Here is a 13,176-nt window from a genome sequence, read left to right as displayed (position 1 = left end):
TTACATGCAGAAGCATGGATTTCTGCTCCTGTTCTGGGCACAATATCTGCTGCTTAAACAGAAAGGCCTGCAGCTATGAGAGAGAACTCCTCATCTGTGTGCAGAAGATCCAAGGCTGAACCCCTGAACAATTTGGTGCAGTGGTTAAATGTGTGGATTCTTATGTGGGAGAATCGGGTTAGATTCCCCACTCCTCCGCTTGCAGCTGCTGGAATGGTCTTGGGTCAGCCATAACTCTGGCAGAGTTGTCCTTGAAAGGGCAGCTCCTGGGAGAGCTCTCTCAGCCCCACCTACCTCACAGGATGTCTGTGGTGAGGGAAGAAGGTAAAAGGAGATTGTGAGCCTCTCTGAGACTCTGAAATCCAGAGTGAAGGGTGGGGTATAAATCCAATACCATCATCTTCTTCTCCTTGCAAAGAAGCTCTCCTTTTGCAGGAGAACTGCTACCAGTCAGAAGATATAACATGAGCTACACAGAGACAGCAGGCAGCTTTATCTATTGTAACAATAAAGACCCAGAGTTACTTGGTTCCTCCCCCCCCAAGATGACATCAATGGTCAGCTGTGGCACAGGATAGCGGAAAGAGCCATGCCCTTCCTACCAGCTTGCCAGGCCCAACAGCAACTGGTCCCTTCCAGTAACCTGCTCTGCTTGACGTACATCACATTTTTGTGTGTTTGGGGTCGTTTTGAAAAAGAAAAACAGGAGATAAGTGTGATGAATAGGTGGGAACGTGCCTTCCGGAGGAAGCCCTTCCTGAAAACTGGCTTTGCTTCGCGGCAAAGGCAGCTAGCTGGAAGCCAGCCCAGTTCGCCTCACTCCAGTCACCAGTTTGCTTCTCCAATGGGAGTTGAGGCAGATGTAATCTAGCTTGGCCCAACTGGAGCCATATTTGAGTGATTTGGGTGCTTTGGATGTTTGTTGTGTAAAGTTTGCAAGAAAGGCTTCTGCAGTAATCAGCAGCTGAAAGAGAGCATAAGGGCCTTGTTGAGGAGATTGACTCAAATTATCAGATAGGAATAGGGAAAAGAAAAATAGCTTTATCCCCTGCTCTTCACTACCAGAAGGTGTATCAGAGTGGCTCACAACTGCCATCCCTTCCTCTCTTCACAACAGACACCCTGTGGAGTAGGTGAGGCTGAGAGAACTCTGAGAGAGCTGCGACTGACCCAAGGTCTCCCAACCAGTTCCATGTGGAGGAATGGGGAATCAAACCCAGGAGCATACCCAGCGATCTGAGCCTATAGGGTTGCCAACTCTGAGTTGGGAAATTCCTGGAAATTAGGAGGGGGTGGAGCCTGGGAAAGGCGGGTGGGGGAGAGGAGAAGCATCAGCAAGGTATTGTGCCTCGAAAGCAGCCATTTTCTCCTGGGGAACTGATCTCTGTCATCTGGAGATCGGCTGCAATTCCAGGATATCTTGAGGTCCCACCTGGAAGCTGGAAACTCTGTCTATCTAATGTGGGATTTCCTTCTCCAGCAGAGAGAAGAACTTGCTCTGTAGATATGTGTCAAGCACTGACTCTTCAAGGCCTTTGCTAGGGATGCCAGCCTCCAAGCAGGACATGGGTTTCCCCTGGGATTACAGCTCATCTCCAGCCTGCACAGATCACTTCCCCTGGAGAAAATGCAAGCTTTGGAGGTGGATTCTTTGGCATTGTACCCCACTAAGGTTCCTGGTTTCACCAGACTCTACCCCCCAAATCTCTAGTTGTTTTCCAGCCTGGAGCTGGCAACCTCCTCTCCCCACCACCAGAAAGCATATGGTGGGAAAAGGCTGCTGGATTTAGGGTTGCCAGTTCCAGGTCGGGAAATACCAGCTTCCTCGGGAGGCGGTGGGCTCTCCTTTCTTGGAGGTTTTTAAACAGAGGCTAGATGACCCTCTGACAGCAATGAAGATCCTGTTCATTGAGGGGGAGGTATTTGTGGGTTTCCTGCATTGTGCAGGGGGTTGGACTAGATGACCCTGGGGGTCCCTTCCAACTCTATGATTCTATGATTTTGAGGGAGGAGCTTAAAGAAGGTTGGGCATGGTACAATGCCACGGAGTCCACCCTTTAAAGCAGCCATTTTCTCCAGGGGAGTTGCAGTTTGGAGATCAGTTGTAAAAGCCGGAGATCTCCAGACACCACCTGGAGGCTGGCAACCCTAGCTGGACAAGACGGCCCTTGTGGTCTGACCCAGCAAGGCTCCTCTGCTAGTTGCTTTATATTGCACTCCTGCATATCCCATGAAGGAAAAACACATTTCCCACCATGCAAGCCTGTAACTGTTTCTCCCCTTTAATGCGAGGGCCTGGCTGAAGTAGGGGAGACTACAACTCCCGACGTGCTTCGCGCACCCATCACCCAACGGCCCCCGTAGCGCCAGCACGGCCTCCCCTATTTCCCGCTGTGAGATACCTTGACGAAGGAATCCGCGTCCCGAAACCCGGGCAGAATCTCCTCCGCGGTGCCGCCGCTCCTCTCGATCGATTGAGCGGCTTCGGCTGAGTGGCCGCCGCGCTCCTTCGCCGCCATTTCCCTTGAATGTCTAAGGCCTCTTTCCTCTCCCTCAGCAGGCAGCCGCCATGTTGGACAGCGCTTCACGCAGCAAGAGAACCAGATCCCGCTTTCTCTCGCGATAACTCACTCCGGCGGGGCGGGATTAGACGCTCTCGAAGAGATCGGGAAGAGAAATGCAGCCCTAGATTTCAGGTTATGTAGCGGTGGCGAAAGGATATCTTTTCCTTGTTCGACTTGCTTTCTAGTTGCAGGGAGGTTAGTTAGGCCCTGTTAGGGTATTGCAGCCTGAAGCTACACAGCGCGTTCTGCTTTTGCAGAACGGTAAAAATGTAAGCATTTCCAGTGAATGAAACACAAGGACTTATACATTCAATTAAAGCAGGGTGTGTGAAAGAGAGACGGGGGATGATTACAATAGATCTGCTTCAATTATGTAATAAGGGGGACTATAAACCACACTCTTCACTGTGTCGGATCGCTTCCCTTTCTGGCTGCAATCTTACGCAGTTTACCTGACAGCAAGTACTACTGAAATGAGGGATTTGCTGAGTCAATATGCGCAGTAATATATTGTAATCCCATCCCCCCCCTTATTTTTGGCTATGGAAAACACTCTCTTTTATTACTGCTTTGCTTATTCTTTTGCGTATGCTTCCCGGTTCTATGATACCTTTTTTAAATTTGGAGGAGCCAGAGAAGTACTAGGAAGTTTTAGTCTCCCAGACAGGGGCACACACCATAGATTCATTTCAGAGGAAAAGGGGTGACAGTGGGGCAGTTCCATTCCATGTGGTTTACTGGGGTGTCTTCCATGAAGATAGATTCAGGTAGGTTGTGTTGGTTTGAAGCAAAAGAACAAAATGTGAGTCCAGGGGCTCCTTTAATACCAACAAAATTTAATTCTGGGTATAAGCTTTTGTGTGGCACACAAAAGCTTATACTAGGGTTGCCAAGTCCAATTCAAGAAATATCTGGGGACTTTGGGGGTGGAGCCAGGAGACATTAGGGGTGGAGCCAAGATCAAGGCTGTGACAAGCATAATTGAACTCCAAAGGGAGTTCTGGCCATCACATTTAAAGGGACGGCACACCTTTTCAATTCCTTCCTTCCATAGGAAATAATGAAGGATAGGGCCACCATCTTTTGGGGCTCATAGAATTGGACCCCCTGGTCTAATCTTTTTGAAACTTGGGGGGTATTTTGGGGAGAGGCACTAGATGCTATACTGAAAATTTGGTGCCTCTACCCCAAAAAACAGCCCCCCCCCAAGAGCCCCAGATACCCACGGATCAATTCTCCATGATTTTCAATAGGAATAAATCTCCATAGGGAATAATAGAGTTCCCAGCAGACATTTCCCTCCCCTCCCCCCACTTTCTGACCACTCTGAAGCGGGGGGAGGGCCTCCAAACCGGGGGATCCCCTGCCCCCACCTGGGGATTGGCAACCCTAGCTTATACCCAGAATTAAACTTTTATTAGTGTTAAAGGTGCCACCGGACTCACATTTTGTTCTTCAGCAAGGTAGTGGCCACTGAAGTGACTAGGGTGCAACTCCTCCCAAAATGCTCTCCAGGTAGTGCCCCATTCTAGACGTGTCATTTCAGTACATCACTGTATAGCCAGTAGCAGGTGGAGTTCACAGCTACTGTACTAACATAGCTTTTTATCTACTGTGCATTGCCTTGTCACCCGTTCCGGAGAGACCCTTTTGAAAATGAATAGACAAAATGCAGACAATAAGACGGGGGTCAACCAGGAACTCTCCTTGGCCAAATGGCCCTGATATGAATTCATTTCCACAGGGCTCCAGCAGTGAGGAGAGAGATGTGGGTGATGCTGCTAAGCTGGCTGCCTGCTGGCCTCCGAATCATACCCCGAATTGTATTCAGAACTACTGATGCTTCAGATGACCACTCTCAACCTCCCGGCATGTCTTTGCTGAGTTTCTGAAGGCTGATTCCAGAGGGAGACGCTTATGTGGCACAGTCTTCAGGGGGTCCCCTCTACCACCTCAGGTTGTATGAGAGGAATTTTGGAAACTGCAGTCTTGAGCGACAAGCAACATTTCAAGCTTTCTGCCCAACGTGCAGTTTCTATGGGGCGTGGGGTCTGTGTGCCCTGCTTCATGGCATGTATGACTTGGCCAGGGGAGATGTCTCTGCTCACCTGTCCTGCTGCCACGCCCCTTAAGGTCACAGATGCAAAAGGCATTCAGAATCCTGCTGGAGTCCTTACACAGTCTGGTGTACTTTATTGGCACAAAAATATTCAAACTACAACATGGCATCTTAAATGTGGCTATGTTTTGTGCATTTTTCTTAATAATAGTTTCATTAATAAATTTAGAACAGCATCAGGCACTCACTCTAGTGTTTTAATGCTCATTTCCCTCAGATATGACTGTTCTTTTCCCAACCCTGTTGCTGGTTTTATGCTTAACTTTGCCTCTACTTAACTCTCTCTCCATCTTTCTTTCTGCTCAGTGCAGTGTGGGAACTCCCTTATCATTTGCAATATCCTATCCCCCAGTAAGAAGGGCTGCTCTTGCAGGTTTTTAATAATTTCTTCATCCTTCCATGCAAACTGAGTCAGAACACATGCTATTATTACATTATCATCCCTGGCTTGATTTCTAGTCGAGCTTTAACCAAAAATCAACCGATTTGCCTGCTCATTCGCTCGCTCGCTTGCTCCGTACTTTCCCAAGCATCAGTACAGTCCCCTGGGTCACCAAAATGAAGTCAAGATGGCCTGACCATGCAACCGCATTTCTCAGGAAAACAGTTTCTCAGAAAACCATTCACCTCTTTTGCCAAGCCGGCAGCTCCCACAAGGGTCTGGAGCCAAGTTAGGAATTTCTTTTTTGTTCTACACCAACCTGGAATCTCCCTGTCAAGTTCCGGGTTTCATTCCAGCCTGTTTCTTGACAAATAGTAGCAGCTCCAAGTAGACTCAAGCCAACTTTTAGGATACAGCGTTTTCATTTACATTTCAACATATTTGACAAAGGCAGGTTTCCCTCCCGCAGTCCATTTCCCCCCTCCTTTGATTTCCAGAAGATAATGCTCGGAGGGTTAAAAATCTCCAGAAGTACAACTCGTGGGTGCTTCAGCGCAAGTCTCCTACTACCAAAAAGGGCACCTACGGAAGAAAAGGAGAACAGGTGTATTATCACGGGCATGGGGGTTTTGTCTGGATTCAAAAGCCTGCCCAACTTATTCTGCCTTCCTACTGTCCCAAGTGCTAATAGTTAACGGGTGTCTAGAGGTGTTTTCTGGATCTCAACCAACGTATGCAAATATGAAACTGTAAGCTACATTTAATCAATCTCCCTCTACACCATGAAAAAATAACTCTTGCTTAGGATAATTAATGGCTTCGCTCTCGTCAGGTTAGAAAGCGCTTTTTCTGTCAATTAAAGCAGTTCCACTGAGAACTGTTCATAAATAAGGGCTGCTAAAGAGAGGCTGACAACAGGTCAATAAAGTCATTCTGAAAACAGAAGAAGTCCTCATTCTCACTGAATGAGGCAATGGCTACTGGGGCAAACAAATGAACTGTTCCTCTTTGTGCCTCTCAGAGAAGGAAGGGTGAAGAACAGCTGGTTGCAAGGCTAGGTAAAAACTCACCATCCGATGTAGCACTGGCAGAGATTCTCATGGGAGGTGGCCTGTTTGATCAGCAGCTCTACCTGCGTGGGGACGTCCAGCGTTTCGTCATGGGAGAAGTCTCGCCCTTTGCAAGGGAAGAGAGAATGGAGGCTGATGAGCTCACCAGACCAAAACTGCAAGGGGGGAGTATGCTCTCTCATAAAACAGCAACAAACGAAAAAAGGACCAGGAGGGCACGGTTCCAGACAACACTGGAGTCGAAATAGAGAATCTGCATTACGGATTTGTTTGTGAAGAGTACAGTTTTTCTCTTCTTTAGAATTAGTTTATGGAATGCACGCAGGGCAGCCTAAAATGAGATGTTCTCTCAGCAACAAACATACAAAAAGGCATCCTGTGACACCATGAAGACTGACTGGTTAACTAGGGCAGAAACTTTTTATAAATCAGAGCACACTTTGTCACAGGCACAAAGTATTACCTTCACTTGGCAGAACACACCCCCCCAAGTGGAAGGAAAAGAGATAGAGCCTATAATTTTTTTAACACCAAGCTCAAACGTTTACTAGAGAAGAGTGGCCATTTGCAATGGAACTAATTGGCAATCGCACCATCTTCTAAGGTTTGCGATGCTAATTTAAGGCCTGCAACAGGAGAGAAATCCATGGTCTCAATTTTTCTTTGTCTTGCTGCAATGAACCAACTTGGCTCCTCATGAGGCATTTTTCTCCACAACAAAAATCTGTCTAAACAAATACGTAGGTTTTACAGACGAAGACCAAAAGAAATTCCAGAGTCACAACTGCAAGAGGTTCCTTCGGCTCTATAAAAGGTCAAGGTAGTCCCCTGTGCAAGCACCAGTCGTTTCCGACTCTGGGGTGATGTTGCTTTCATGGCAGACTTTTTACGGGGTGGTTTGCCATTGCCTTCCCCAGTCATCTATGCTTCCCCCCGCAGCAAGCTGGGGACTCATTTCACCGACCTCGGAAGGAGGGAAGGCTGAGTCAACCTCAAGCCGGCTACCTGAACGCAGCTTCCGCCAGGGATCAAACTCAGGTCGTGAGCAGATCGTAGGACTGCAGTACTGCAGCTTTAACACTCTGCGCCATGGAGCTCTTACAAGGGTTGACGAAGGTTGTGTAAGTTTGTTTTGTGAATCTTCCTAAGGTTTGAAGGAAAGGAAAGGTCCCCTGTGCAAGCACCAGTCGTTTCCAGCTCTGGGGTGACAATGTTCACAATGTTTTCACGGCAGACTTTTTACGGGGTGGTTTGCCATTGCCTTCCCCAGTCATCTACACTTCCCCCCCCAGCAAGCTGGGGACTCATTTTCTTTGTTCGGTAGGCCAATTCTGCATATTGCTGATGAGCAGCTGAGAGTGAAAGAGAGAGAGCAGCACATGTGCACACATCAAAGGTCACCTAGTGAGATGGTGGTAGAGACAAGATTTGAACTCACAGCCTCTTCAATCACAGCTCATTCACTTCACTGCTGTGCTTTACAGATCCTGTTATAAACCTACCTCTGGCACATGTGTCTCCAAACACCTGTTTGCCATTTTTTCCTCCTCCAACATCACACAACTAAATACGTAATGTCAGTAGGCCCTAAGATTCTTTGCTAGGGACCATCTCCCTGTGTCCTGCAAATCTATTTCAGCTTGAAGGGAACAGCACCTGCCTATATGCTTCTGGTTTGCTTGGAAAAGGTTTGGCAACCAGAAGAAAAGCAACAAACAGCTGGAGGTTGGGTTAGGTATTAGAGCTCAGGAGCACATGGCTAAGAATGAAAAAAAAAAAAGAGGACAGTGACGAGCTTAGGCAAGGACCCTTTTCTGTTTAGCATTTCGTGAAAGGTGCACACGTACCTGTGAGTTTATCACGGACCCTGTTGATAATCTGTATGGCCTTTTTATTCAAAGCCTCTGGCTTCACGAGGCCATCCCCTACTAGAAGGCAGAAAGGGAGACAAAGGTTAGACTTGTGTTTCGTTGACAACTCCCCTCCTAGACAGCTGTGCTTGGATGTCATCCAATCCAATTCTGATGACGCTGCGGGAAGGGGACCAAGCCAATTATAAACTGCTGGGTCATCTCATCTCCAAAAGGATGTCATAAACAGAAGAGAGCATTCATGGCTTGGGCTCCTTCATTTTGAGAAAAGGCTAACCCTATGGGGTTCTTGTCTCCTTGCGGATTTCCAAGAAGCGTGGGCTGGCCACTGCTGGAAAAAGGGGATGGGATCACACCAGCTTTCCCACTCAATCTCATCCAACTGCTCTCCGCACTGCATTCCCCGTCCCACGTGGCCTTTGACCATGTGGGTCCTAAGATAACCGCCTCTTCTTTCTTTCCCCAGTACGTAGGATGCAGCCCTGGATGCTGAAGTATTCAGAACCATCTTGTGATCCAGCGGGGCTCTGCTCATGTTTCCTTTATTATGCTCACAGAACGTTTATTTCTTTCCCTTTCTGCATACATAATACCCCACCCCTCTGGGTCACTCTTCTACAGTGTAATTTGCAGACACCTACTGAAGGAATGGATGGATTCAGGCACAGTGGTCCCAGCTTTCTTATGGGCTGTTTCACCCAGGTCCACGCTGTCCAGCATTTCTAAAGAGGAAAGAGAAAGTCTCGGTCAAAGACGAACATGGTACCTGTCTTCTGCAAGTGGTTTCTGTGCTGCTGGTTGTAGGGCATGAGCTAGTTGTAGGGTGTGAGTATGGTTCCCACAGAGCCAGACAGACCACAGTAGTATTAAAAATGTGATATTTACATCCCCCTAACCAAGGAGGTCCCTGGGGCTGCTAATGCCATTAAAAAAAATTATTTACTTCATTTATACTCCCCATTCTCCCTAGCGGAGACCAAAAGTGCCTTAGATCCTCCTCCTCCCCATTTTATCCTCACCACAACCCTGTGAGGTAGGCTGAGATGAGAATGGGAGATTTGCCCCAGGCCACCCAGTTAACTTCCATGGCAAAGTGGGGATTCGAACCTGGGTCTCCCAGATCCTATTCTGACACTTTAACCACTACGCCAGGCTGGCTCTCTTAAAATATAAGAAGACAAAGCACAAATAGCAGAATGAAAATACATTTTGGTGAGGTGTTCTCCCCTGCCTGCAGTCTTGCTGCTGCTTTCTGACCCACCTGGAGTTTCCAAATGGCAAGGGCAGCCTTTATATTAGGGCTAAGAATGACAGATCAAGCCCGCTGAATGGAGCTACAGCCAGCACAACTCTGTACCCTTTTGTGGGCAGAAATAGCACTTACAGTACAATCGAAGCAGGCAGGCTCCAAATCTTGCTAATATCTAGTCCAGGGGTGGCCAAACTTGCTTAACGTAAGAGCCACATAAATAAACAGCAGATGCTTGAGAGCCGCAAGACATGAACATCAGATGTTGGAAGGAAGGAAGGAAGACAGGCAGGCAGGCCAATAGATGGGGGATGGAAGGAGAGGTGGAAAGAAAGCAACTTCTCCAAGTCAGCCAACTGGGTGGTGGGATCTTTGAGAGCCACACGATATATGTGAAAGAGCTGCAATGTGGCTCCCGAGCTGCAGTTTGGCCACCCCTGATCTAGTCAGTGGGGCTTACTGCCAGGGAAGTGGTCTTAAGACAGCACTGTCAGGCCCCCCAGAGGCAGCCCCCATCAAGGAGCAGGCTGCAGGGTGTGCTCTCATCTCCCTACTCTGATGGGATGCAGCTTATGCAACTTTCTGGGTGGCGGAGGGTTCAGTGCCCAGTTCTGGCCACTATATTGGACTCCACTGACTTCCTTCCTGTCACCTTCTATCCTGGCTTTTCCGGGGTAAGTGGGAAAAATAAGATTTCATTAGACGCAAGCAAAGAGTACAATGAAGGGAACCACCAAAGGCAGCAGTTGGTCCACACTCACCTACTGACTGGCCAGCAGAATAGGAGTCTGTCCGCGTTCGTGATCGCTTGTTGCCTTTGGTGTTTGCTGCAAACAGTACAGTTGTGGTCACTTGGAAAGCATACCATGGTTCTCCTAAACGCTACACAAGGATGAAGCTCTTTCTGGTCCAGACAACTTACACTTCGAGGAGAACGTCTGTGCTTCCTAAAATATCGATGATCTTCTTTTTTTAAAATTAAAATACTTAATTTAATCTTGGACATTTGAATATCTAAAGGGAAATGATGTCTCTATTCTGTGAGCATGCGTGATGAAATTAAAAGCAAGTTAGCTCTGGACCATTATTGTGGCTTCAGTTTAGTCAGACATATGCACAGCTGAATTTTTTTTAATAAGAAGAAGATATTGGATTTATATCCCGCCCTCCACTCCGAAGAGTCTCAGAGCGGCTCACAATCTCCTTTACCTTCCTCCCCCACAACAGACACCCTGTGAGGTGGGTGGGGCTGGAGAGGGCTCTCACAGCAGCTGCCCTTTCAAGGACAACTTCTGCCAGAGCTATGGCTGACCCAAGGCCATTCCAGCAGGTGCAAGTGGAGGAGTGGGGAATCAAACCCGGTTCTCCCAGATAAGAGTCCACACACTTAACCACTACACCAAACTGGCTTCTCCTCTTTGCAGCCACCCCTAGAGACTCTCTCCAGGCTAGCAAAGTACTTCACAAACTCTAATCTGAAAAAAAGGTGGCTCTGGCTCACAAATGGCTGATAAGCGAGGCAGTCGGAGGGGGGTGGGGACATCAGGGGGAATGAGAACCTCATCTATGGTGGCTTTTTCCCTTCAAATGGCTCCCATGGCAAATGTCTCTTAACCCTGAGGGGAGTTAAAAAAGCTGAAATGGTGGGTGTTTTGTTGGGTTTTTTTTTTGCTAATATGGAACATTGCTGGAAGAGAACTATAAAACAGAAGAGGACCCTCCAGCCACAACTGCAGATTATGTACAAAGCTGACGCCTAGTTACTGGCAAAAAAAAATGCAGAAGACTTTATCTATAATGTGCTGCTGCTATAACGATGGGACACAATAACAGCTATGACTATGTCATTTTCTTTATCTTCACATACATTTTAAATGAACACCAGTCTTTTTTCTACATAAGAGAAGATGTTGGGCAGATAAGCGGAAATAATGAGTACCCAGAGTTCACTTCAAGCTGATTTTGCATCTGTATGTCCTAATTCACAAACTCACTCAGGCCTTTCTCTTGCCCTTTTAGGATTACTGAATTCAAGTTGGCTTAAATATTTCAGCCTATGTACTGGCCACGCAGTGATGCTGCACAATGGCCCAGCAGTCCAGGACAATCCCAAAATTAGCTCTCTGCTGCTGCTCTCGGGGGGCAACTTACTGTCCATCAGCCTCCAGTTCAACAAGGGGTCATACACAAAGGCTTCCAGCACTGCCATGACGCTGTCTTTGTGCTCCCGCAGGACTTCCATCACAGTGTGGCAGGTGATCCTGTAATTGCCATCCAAGCCAGTCACCTGTTGAGGATTGAACTGAAATCAGCATTCCCGTTTTTGCATGCGGGAATCCCTCCCAAAGGAGCTGCCACGATTACAGTACCAGGCCCTGCGCATGAACATCACTCCAAATGGCATGCTTAGGAAACCAGGCAAAATTTGATTCAATCTGAAACACAGAAGTTGTCTGGGTTTCAAATAACTTATTTTCTTTTAGGCAGATACACAAAAGAGCCAAGGGGACAGCGAATACAGGGAGGGAAGGTCAGAACTGCTGAGGGCAAGAGGCTCCTATATCAAGTGTAGGGGAAGGGAAGCTACAGGGAGTTCCCAGTCAGCAGCTTGTCCCTGTGATGATAGGCCAGGGCCTTCTTGGTGGCAGAACCAATGTTATGGAACAACCTCCCAAATGACTTCAGAGCCTTACGGGATCTTGTCCAGTTCTGTAAGGCCTGTAAAACAACATTGTTCCAACATGCTTTTAAGAACTAAGGGGAGAGTGCTGTCAACCGCCTAGAAGCCAGGTATATTTATATTACTATCCTTGCACTTTGTGAGATATCGACCTAGGCCATCAGCATATCCGGAAACTACAAGAAACCATGAAGAACTATAGGACGCTATCTATCTATCTATCTATCTATCTATCTATCTATCTATCTATCTATCTATCTATCTATCTATCTATCTATCTATCTATCTATCTATCTATCTATCTATCTATCTATCTATCTATCTATCTATCTATCTATCCTACCTATCTAATCTACCTACCTACCTGCCTATCGATTTTATAGAAGAAGAAGATGTTGGATTTATATCCCGCCCTCCACTCTGAAGAGTCTCAAAGCCGCTCACAATCTCCTTTATCTTCCTCCCCCACAACAGACATCCTGTGAGGTGGGTGGGGCTGAGAGGGCTCTCACAGCAGCTGCCCTTTCAAGGACAACCTCTGCCAGAGCTATGGCTGACCCAAGGCCATGCTAGCAGGTGCAAGTGGAGGAGTGGGGAATCAAACCCGGTTCTCCCAGACAAAGAGAGCTATGGCTGACCCAAGGCCATTCCAGCTAGCAGGTGCAAGTAGAGGAGTGGGGAATCACACCCGGTTCTCCCAGATTAGAGTCCGTACACTTAACCACTACACCAAACTGGCTCTCTGTGATAGCCATGGCTGACCCAAGGCCATTCCAGCAGGTGCAAGGGGAGGAGTGGGGAATCAAACCCGGTTCTCCCAGATAAGAGTCCGCACATTTAACCACTTAACCACTACACCAAGCTGGCTCTCCCATTATACATTACATATCAGCAGATATAGCACCAAAGAAATTAATTTTATGTATTTAGTTTTAATAATTGCTTAATGTTTTTTTAATTATTTTTATATTAATATTGTCTTATAATAGATTATTGTATTATATCATGTTACTGTGCTGTTAGCTGGCCTGAGCCTGTTTGCAGGGAGGGTGGGATACAAATAGAAATAAAGAAATACATTTTAGGATGCACATTCAGCTTACAGGGAACATCGGGCAGGACTCTTTCTGCGTTGGGAGGACTAAGCATGCCACCCTAGAATGTCCCCAACGTACACTTGAGGCAATGCATTGTGGGGGAACCTCAGCAACAGTGGCCAAGGTGTCTTTCAGGGGAAAATG

General features: G+C 47.3%; 2 protein-coding genes across 4 annotated transcripts in view; both read right to left on the bottom strand.

The window, feature by feature from the left end:
* The window catches only part of EXOSC10 (exosome component 10), a 44,791-nt gene extending 42,188 nt beyond the window's left edge, over window positions 1-2,603 (bottom strand). For both annotated transcript variants that reach the window (XM_060259138.1, XM_060259140.1), the window contains exon 1: window positions 2,403-2,603. In XM_060259138.1, the coding sequence (XP_060115121.1) occupies window positions 2,403-2,519 (117 nt within the window). In that variant the 5' untranslated portion in view covers window positions 2,520-2,603. The remainder of the gene's footprint in view (window positions 1-2,402) is intronic.
* Window positions 2,604-4,729: 2,126 nt separating this feature from the next.
* The window catches only part of MTOR (mechanistic target of rapamycin kinase), a 137,594-nt gene continuing 129,147 nt past the window's right edge, over window positions 4,730-13,176 (bottom strand). For both annotated transcript variants that reach the window (XM_060259562.1, XM_060259563.1), the window contains 6 exons: window positions 11,407-11,542; window positions 10,017-10,082; window positions 8,648-8,728; window positions 7,983-8,063; window positions 6,136-6,241; window positions 4,730-5,647 (listed from right to left, as the gene is read on the bottom strand). In XM_060259562.1, coding sequence (XP_060115545.1) covers window positions 5,632-5,647; window positions 6,136-6,241; window positions 7,983-8,063; window positions 8,648-8,728; window positions 10,017-10,082; window positions 11,407-11,542 — 486 coding nt within the window. In that variant the 3' untranslated portion in view covers window positions 4,730-5,631. The remainder of the gene's footprint in view (window positions 5,648-6,135; window positions 6,242-7,982; window positions 8,064-8,647; window positions 8,729-10,016; window positions 10,083-11,406; window positions 11,543-13,176) is intronic.

This window comes from Heteronotia binoei, chromosome 18 (assembly GCF_032191835.1).
Source record: "Heteronotia binoei isolate CCM8104 ecotype False Entrance Well chromosome 18, APGP_CSIRO_Hbin_v1, whole genome shotgun sequence".
NCBI classification, from domain to species: domain Eukaryota; kingdom Metazoa; phylum Chordata; class Lepidosauria; order Squamata; family Gekkonidae; genus Heteronotia; species Heteronotia binoei.
The sequence above is the reverse complement of the archived record's forward strand: the minus strand, read 5'-3'. Positions and strand labels throughout refer to the sequence as shown.